The sequence below is a fragment of the Drosophila tropicalis genome, unplaced genomic scaffold (assembly GCF_018151085.1).
Source record: "Drosophila tropicalis isolate 14030-0801.00 unplaced genomic scaffold, ASM1815108v1 contig_694, whole genome shotgun sequence".
Taxonomy (NCBI): Eukaryota; Metazoa; Arthropoda; class Insecta; order Diptera; family Drosophilidae; genus Drosophila; species Drosophila tropicalis.
Window position 1 is genome coordinate 6151107 of NW_027173176.1, and position 7769 is coordinate 6158875.

The 7769-nt window shown below is 43.8% G+C and overlaps 1 protein-coding gene across 4 annotated transcripts; it reads right to left on the reverse strand.

The window, feature by feature from the left end:
• Positions 1-16: 16 nt before the first annotated feature.
• On the reverse strand, positions 17-7043 carry LOC137579474 (transcription factor sma-9). Of its 4 annotated transcripts, none has more exons than XM_068293277.1 (4): positions 5785-7043; positions 3899-4131; positions 3660-3843; positions 17-3604 (listed from the first exon to the last, which is right to left on the reverse strand). In XM_068293277.1, exons 1-4 carry the CDS (start codon positions 6719-6721, stop codon positions 1119-1121), a joined length of 3840 nt encoding a protein of 1279 aa, XP_068149378.1. In that variant the 5' UTR covers positions 6722-7043; the 3' UTR covers positions 17-1118. The 4 variants fall into 4 exon arrangements, with proteins under 4 accessions (XP_068149378.1, XP_068149377.1, XP_068149380.1 ...); XM_068293276.1 differs by having other exon boundaries at positions 17-3607; XM_068293279.1 differs by lacking the exon at positions 5785-7043 and adding an exon at positions 4227-4706.
• Between the last annotated feature and the right edge of the window lie 726 nt (positions 7044-7769).

Below are 7769 nucleotides of genomic sequence, written 5' to 3' on the forward strand. Positions count from 1 at the left end.
AATAAATAAAAGGATGTTCAAAGTAGTCAGTGTGTATTCGTTTAATAAATTTAACTTGATTTCTAACATTTAACTAACTGTATATGTATATATGTATACATATATCTATTTTATATTTGTATATAAATAATAAAAAAAAAGTATTCTTAAATCTTCTCAATCTTCCTTCCCTGATGCCGACATCTGCCTCGTCATCGTGTACATATATGTGTGTAGGGACTGGAATCGAGGATCCGCAGTTGATACAATTGGTATGCATATGGTCTATTTCTTTCGCCCAGAAATAGGCCCACAAAATTATTTCCAAGACCAAGTGCAGCCTTGTTTCGTTTGTCAAGGATCTGCCAACATTTGTATATAGACTTTATCCATCTCGTTTGTGTTTTGTCAGTGGCGCGGAACTACGGACGTGAAATGAGGGAAATTTGCTCCCTAATGTATGCAATAGATAATCGAAGAATTTACTTTTTTCGAATGTCCTGTTGCTAGAAATTTATATTACCTACTTAGATTTATAATAGTTTTTGTCAAATAATATACTTGAGGGGGCAAATTTCCACGAATTTTGTATCCTTAGACTCGCCTTTGGCCTTTGTATGTATGTATGTATGTATGTATGTATGTATATATGTATGCAACTATGTAAATACGCAGGTAAATGGTAACATAATTTTGTATACAATTATTTTATATATAATATTTATAGATTATTTGTGGCTACAAATTGTTCAACATTGAATTCAATACTACAATATATGTATGATAATAACTAGTATATATGTATCTATATATATGCGTGTGTGTGTGTGTTTGTGTGGAAACGATCAAGTAAAATAGTTTAAGGAAGGATCTTAGAGATGGGGAAGAAAGAGAGACAGAGAGGAAGAAGAGTTAGATAGATAGCAAGATATTTCTATTATCCTAAAATAGTTAATTAAAAATTTCTTCTTATTCTTTTTTTTTGCGGTTTTGGATGGCAAACATTACAAATGTGACGAAACAGAAGGAAGACATTCAAACAAATGATGCAAACCATGATGACGAGGAGTGTGGAAATGAAACCAATGTACCAGCTAAACGAATACTTCATCAGAATTGATGATGGCTTTTGCTTTATCTCACAATCGTCCACCATCGGATGACCAATCGGAGGAACGATCTCCCCCACCACCATAGCTGGTGTCCAACTGCTCACGAGATCGGGATTTTGATTTCGATTTGTGCTTGGTGCTGTTGCAAAATGAAATAAATGGACCACCGGCCACACCATTTGAACGATCACTGATCACTTCATAGTGAGAATCACTCGCACCACCTCCACCAATTGATGCTGAGTTACCGCCGCTTGCCATATTCTTGGTGGAACGTCGATGCGCCTCCAGGCACTGTGATTCCGATGAATATGGAAACGAGGCCACAAAATTGGATGACTGTTGTCCTGCTGATGCTGGTGCTGCTGGTACTACTGATTGTGCTGGTGGTGGATCACTAGCGAAATTAGCTGGCGGCGGTGGCAATACCCCACCGCATGGAGTCGATGGCGAGAGATCGGTGAACTCAGTCTTGGCCTCCGATTCCACAGAGCACATACTTTGGCGTGAGATTTCCTTTTGCAGCTGCTGCTCCTTGTGTGTGGGCACATTTAGATTGGAGGTCTCATAGTCATCATCTTCATCAACATCAACATCAACATCATCATCTTCGTCGCCGTCGTCATCATCATCATCGTCCGCATCATTGAGGCGTCTACTCTGTGGTATGGGTAAACGGCTACGTATAGAATGTTCGCGTCGGCCAAAACGTTGAGCCAAATAGTCCTCATTGGCCGAATTATTATTGTTACTAGAAGTTGTATTGCTACTCTGGCTGCAATTGCTGTGCTGATGTTGATGATGCGATTGTGAGTGCTGCTGCGAATGCGAGTGCTGATGCGGATGCGGATGCTGATGAAGTCGATGTGCATTGTCGTAGTAATTATCATTCTTGACGGACATATTGCAACAGCTGCTGACATCGGCAAAATAGACTTCCGATTCAGCTGGATCCTGGACAACAATATTCTGATCTTTGGCTATGGCCCCATTTGAATCCTGATAACCATTGTTCTCCACACCATTTTGATTTGAACTTGAGTTGTTCAATGGCTGCTGCTGTTTCTGCTGTTGTTGTTGCTGCTGTAGTTGCTCCGGCTTGGCAAACAATTGCTGAAGATTGGGTCGTTGCTGTTGCTGCTGCTGTTGTTGCTGCTGATGATTATGATGATGATAGTGATGATGACTGGAATTTGATTGCGGTCCAATGCTCTTGGCCCCAGTGCCAGCTTCGATGCGTTTCTTTAATTTTCTTGTTGGCAATGTGTTTGAGCAACGATCACGATCTCTGGCAGTACCCACTTGTCTCATATCCATGCCCCCGTCACTGTCTGATGGCGTGTTTGTGTTTTCGTATTCCACTTTTGTTTTATATGCCGCAGTCGCTGTCGCCACCGCCGATCGTGAGCTATTCAAAGAATTAACCAAATGACCACCACTTCCACTAAGGCCATCCATGCGCTCCAAGGTGGCCGATTGTCCTTGCAGACGATGATGTTGCTGCTGTTGCGTTAGTTGCTGCTGTTGTTGTTGCTGTTGTTGTTGCTGCTGTTGTTGCTGCTGCTGCAAATGAGTATGGGGCTGAGGCTGTGAATGATGCATTTGCTCCTGTGTCATGGCTACTGTTCCGACGCCGCCACCACTAGAATTTGTGCCCGTCATTAGGCATGCTCCTGGCTGTAGATACTGATAATAGCCGCCACGCCTGGCCGGACTGTTACTATAGGGCGGTGGTGGTCCCCACACACCATAGGGCAAAGCGTTTGGCGGTGGCAGAGCATTATAAGCACTGGATACCGCCACGTTAGATTCGTCGATTAGCATCTGATTGCCATCGGCTGCGGCAGCTGCCGCGGCTGCTGCTGCCACAGCTGCTGCCGAACTGAAACCATACTGAGAGTCCGGACTGGCAGCTGCTTGACGGAAGCGTCGTCCTGCATCCGGAGTGGTGCGTTGCCATGGCATACGTGGCCAGCTCCAACCGCTGCCACTGCGACTGCCATTAGCACTGCGATCGCCGGGGCCGCCGCCACCGCCGCTCCGACAACCAGTTGGATCCAAATCACCACCCGGATTTGGGGAGTAAAAATTACCCGGTGGCTGAGCCCAGAAACGCTGCTCGGTTTGGCCACCACCACCACCTCCGGCAGCGACAGCGGCAGCTGCTGCCGCCGCCACACTGGCCTCATCCCATGGATAGGCAGTGGCCTGCAGCGGCAGAGTCAATTGTCTGTGGGCATGACACTGTTCACAGCAGCGACAGTTCATCAGGCGCCCCGGTCCCAGGCTTGGCGGCGGTGCCTGGCTGGCATAGAGCGAACGACAGCGCAGCTCCAGTTGCTCCCAGTACATTTTCTTACGCTCATGACTAAGCAACTGATAGACCAGCATGCAACCAAAGACGGCAATCAGGACACCAGCCACAGATAGGCCAAAGATGGCCCGCAAACAGGAATACAGTGAACCATGGACGACACCACAATCGGACAGTGAATCGAAGACAAGGCGCACACCTTCTGAAATCAATGAAAGACATTGAGAGAGAGAGGGAGAGAGGGATGGTCTCACCTTTATCCACACGATCCACTTGCGATTCAATGAGATCAGAGTAGCAGGTGCAAGTGCGAGTTTTCTGAGCATATTCACATTCCCTCAAGGCCTGCAAGCGGCTCATATGAAGGACAGTGGTGGTCACTGTCACAAGGGCACACGTCAAGGCGGACACAAGGCCACAGGCTCCCGACAGTTTGATCTGTAAAATTTTAACCATTAGTTTGGTGTGGGTGATTAAGAGCTACAGTCCTTACCAAATAACTGTAACGATTGCGTCGACGAGCCAGGCTCATGATGCAAATGCCCGTGAGAATGAGCAATGTGGCGGGCACAAAAGTCGGCACCGTTTCAAAATTTCCCACCGTAATCGTATATGAGTGCAGCAGGAAATACACGCCAAGGAACAGGACACCCAATAGGCAACTAAAGCCACCACAAATGAGACACCAGACGACATATTTCTTAATGCCAGCTCCATGCCGATGAGCTGTAAGACACCAAAAAAAAAAAAGAAGAGAAGAATACAAAATCGATTACTCTAGATGGTCAACAAGAAGATTCGTTTTTGGAGTTAGGTCTAACCCAATGCTCCGGCACCACGATGATGGGGATCCATTGCATTGGCATTGGGTGGGGGTGGTGCTGGCACCCAAGAACAGGGCGGGGGCATGCTGTATTGCACAAACTGCATAACCGGATAGCCATGCATCTTGTGGATTATGGATTTGCTGTGCTTTGTTTTACTCTATCAAGGCTATAGCGGGAACCTAACTTTACGACATCACATTACACTTTCACATGATGATGATTCACATCAACAACAAGGATAACAATAACAACAACAATAACAGGAAAAACAATGCCAAAATGCCGTATTTGTGTTTGCTGGAATTCTTAATTTTTGTCACACCGAAAAGCAAAAAAAATATCTACACACTGAGAATTTGTTGTGAGATGCGCGAACACAGGACAAGACTGGAGAGGATAGGATATGCCAGACAGGCTAGCAAGCAGGATAAAGTTGGGTTGGGATAAGATGCTGCGTAGGGTGGAATGCGTGACTTGGTTTGGGAGAGTGCGAGTTGCAATTACAGAACGGTGTCAACTGAAAATCCTGACTGGCATTTACCTCAGTTAGTTTCTGGTAGCCCCCAAACCCCTAGAGAGAGAGAAACAGAGCGCGCCAGCGAGAGAGAGACACCATGTCCTAGCGCAGGCGTCATGCATAAAGAGGAAAGATTGTGTATGATGCTTTCGTATCTCATTCATGTATTTCCCAAGAGAGAGAGCGAGATGCTGTAAATGTGGAGCGAAATCACTCAGTGACTCCAATTAAGTCAAAACAAAAGTCATCTATGCGAAGACCAAATAAAAAAATTGTCCCAAGACAACTAAAATAGACATTTATCGAAAGGTTTGCATTTTAAACGTTGTTACATGATTAGAATTAAAATATTTACAAAAGCGAATAAAGTGAAGAAGTTCAATTTCGGAATCATTGTAGATTTCGTTTTGTCAAGGAATTTATTATATTAGATAGGGATAAATAACAAAGGAAACTATGAAATGAAGAAAACTCGAACTATAAAAAAAAAGTATACATTTTGTTTACTTTTTAGGATCTTTTAGGAGAACTATAAATGCTCGTTTGAAAATTACATATCTTGCCATTTGCTGAGTTCATCAATGGAGTTTGAATTGGTTTTAATATTCGACTTTAGATGTGGCTTAGTCATTGGTTAGTTCCTAAAAGTATGCAAAGCCCAAATTTTGATTTCAAATTCATCTCATCAACTACATATATCACTATAATTTGATAATTAATGAGAGTGAGTCAGTTGGGCATTAAAGGGTTAAACGTCGTTTATTCTGGATCTGAGTGCAAGGCACTGTCAGTCAGTGTTGGGCACTTAACTAAGGGTTTCCATTTAATGGAAATACAAACAGGTAGGTCGGTGGATAGGTACCTACCCTCGACATATGTGCACATTCATGCATATATAAACAAATACACATACATACATGTATATCTATATGTATATTTCTACCTGAGCTGGGACAGCAAAATTGTGTGTGTGAAGGATGGTGTAAGATCATTTTGTGTATGTTTTTGCGTATGACTAACAAGATCGAAACTTACCTATGGATCCATTGATATTACTGCGTGGCCGGGGAGGTGGTCTTGGCGGTAATGGTGGTCGATTATCATCGAGACTTTGGGATTTAGCTCTCGAGCCAGGGCCAGAAGTTGAGGAGATCACAGTGCCACCATCCAGTTCGGTATCATGGTAGATATCATTGCAACTGTCACCCGATGGATGCAATTTAGTTGGCAATTGACCCGCTGCCGCTGCCGTCGCCGCATTGGATCGGGGTTTCTTCTTTTTGATCATGGTGCTATTATTATCCGATTCACTGACTGTAATTTCATCGGCACCGAGCATGGCATCTGCCAGTAAACTACGTTTATGCTGGGCCAAAGAGGTGTTACCGCCACCACCGGCAGCGGGTGAAGAGACACTGGCACCACCATTACTATTTGCCGGGCAATTGCATTCTAGATCACAGTCACAGCTTGTGGCCCCGACAGAAGTGTCCAACTGGATATTGAGATGATCGCGATTGAGCTGATCCTCGTGCAGAGCCTGATAGGAATGATTGAGTAGAGATTGTGCTGACTGGGCTTTTAGTGGCAATGTCATTTGGCTGGAATGCTCATTCGGTGCTGGGGTCGGTGACTGTTGATGTACTACAACGGCCACAGCCATTGAAGCGGATGCGGAGGCGGGTGAGGAGGCTAGTTGTGGACCCTGTTGTTGGGACGCTGCCCGTCCGCAGGAACAGGGGCATTGGCATGGTAGTTGTTGTTGTGTTTGCTGCTGCTGCTGTTGTTGTTGTTGTTGTTGCTGATAATGCGCCGGATATTGTATGTAATGATAGTGATGAGGCGCCGCCGCCACAACCACATGGGTCTGTTGTTGTTGAGCCTGTTCCTGAGTGAGACTAAGACTCGATTCTGAGGCGACACGTTGCAAGGATGACGATGTTGTTGCCGTTGCCGTTGCCATTGCCTCCATGACTAACTGCCTCTTAACTGGCGCTGGCTAAACCGGTTTGACCCTTTAACTTCAAATGCTTTAACGCACACATACACTTACACGCACACACACATCAGATCGGGGATCAGGAACTCTTTTAAGTTGTTGTTGTTCTTGCTACTCATTTGGACTTGGCTCTCACGCTTCGAATTTCATGCACCATAAATTGGCTAATTTTATTGCTAATGCGGCAAAATTTGCTTTTCGATTGCCAACCATCAATATAAATAAATAAGCCATTCGAATTAACATAAACAAAAGATCAATCGACAACACACAAAAAAAAAAACAACACATTCAGTAGAAAATAAAAACGAACCGAGAGCGAGAAAAATTGTTAACTAAGACGATCACAGAATGAAGCGAAAAACAAAAGCGGACCCAAACCGTCCAAGCTCGCAACTCAAACACAACTGCCAGTCGCTTGCGGCAGGAGAGGATCGGAGCAACTGGGAAAACGATGTATGTAGTGAAGAAACATGAACCACAATCCAAACGGTTTGAGCTCAACCTGGGTTTGAACGAACTGCAAACCCCTTACACCCACACAAACAAACATCATACCTACACAAGATGCAGACAGGTGCGGTTCGAGGGTGGATAAAGGAACTCGAATATATATATATTTGGTCCGCAATATCCTGAACAAATGTTACGTAATATTATATTATAATATTAAGTGGTTTTCCCAATCTTTATATATGCCCATATGTCCATTAAAAATCTCATTTAATTTAATCTAATATTATAATAGTTTCAAAACTATTTAACCATTTAGTTCCTAATAAAATTAAATTAATATTATTTAATCTTAAAACTAAATATTTTGGCGGATCAGTGTATGGTTCGATGGAAATCTTTGAGTACGTCCCTGTGATTCTTACACCGAAAAAGGTGCCCGAACGCGCGCTTCAACTTCAAACAGATTCCGGTTCTTGCACTGATTCAGAAAAACTACACAAAAAAATAAAAAAACGAAAAAAACATTTTAAAATTCTAAAAACGCACTCACACACAAACACCACGA

Excerpts from the sequence above, each read along its gene's own strand:
- LOC137579474 (XM_068293276.1), bottom strand. The coding sequence starts at position 6,721 with ATGGAGGCAATGGCAACGGCAACGGCAACAACATCGTCATCCTTGCAA. Across the intron at positions 4,132-5,784 it reads TAATATCAATGGATCCATAG|CTCATCGGCATGGAGCTGGC; the intron begins GTAAGTTTCGAT and ends GGTGTCTTACAG. Across the intron at positions 3,844-3,898 it reads GCAATCGTTACAGTTATTTG|ATCAAACTGTCGGGAGCCTG; the intron begins GTAAGGACTGTA and ends AAAATTTTACAG.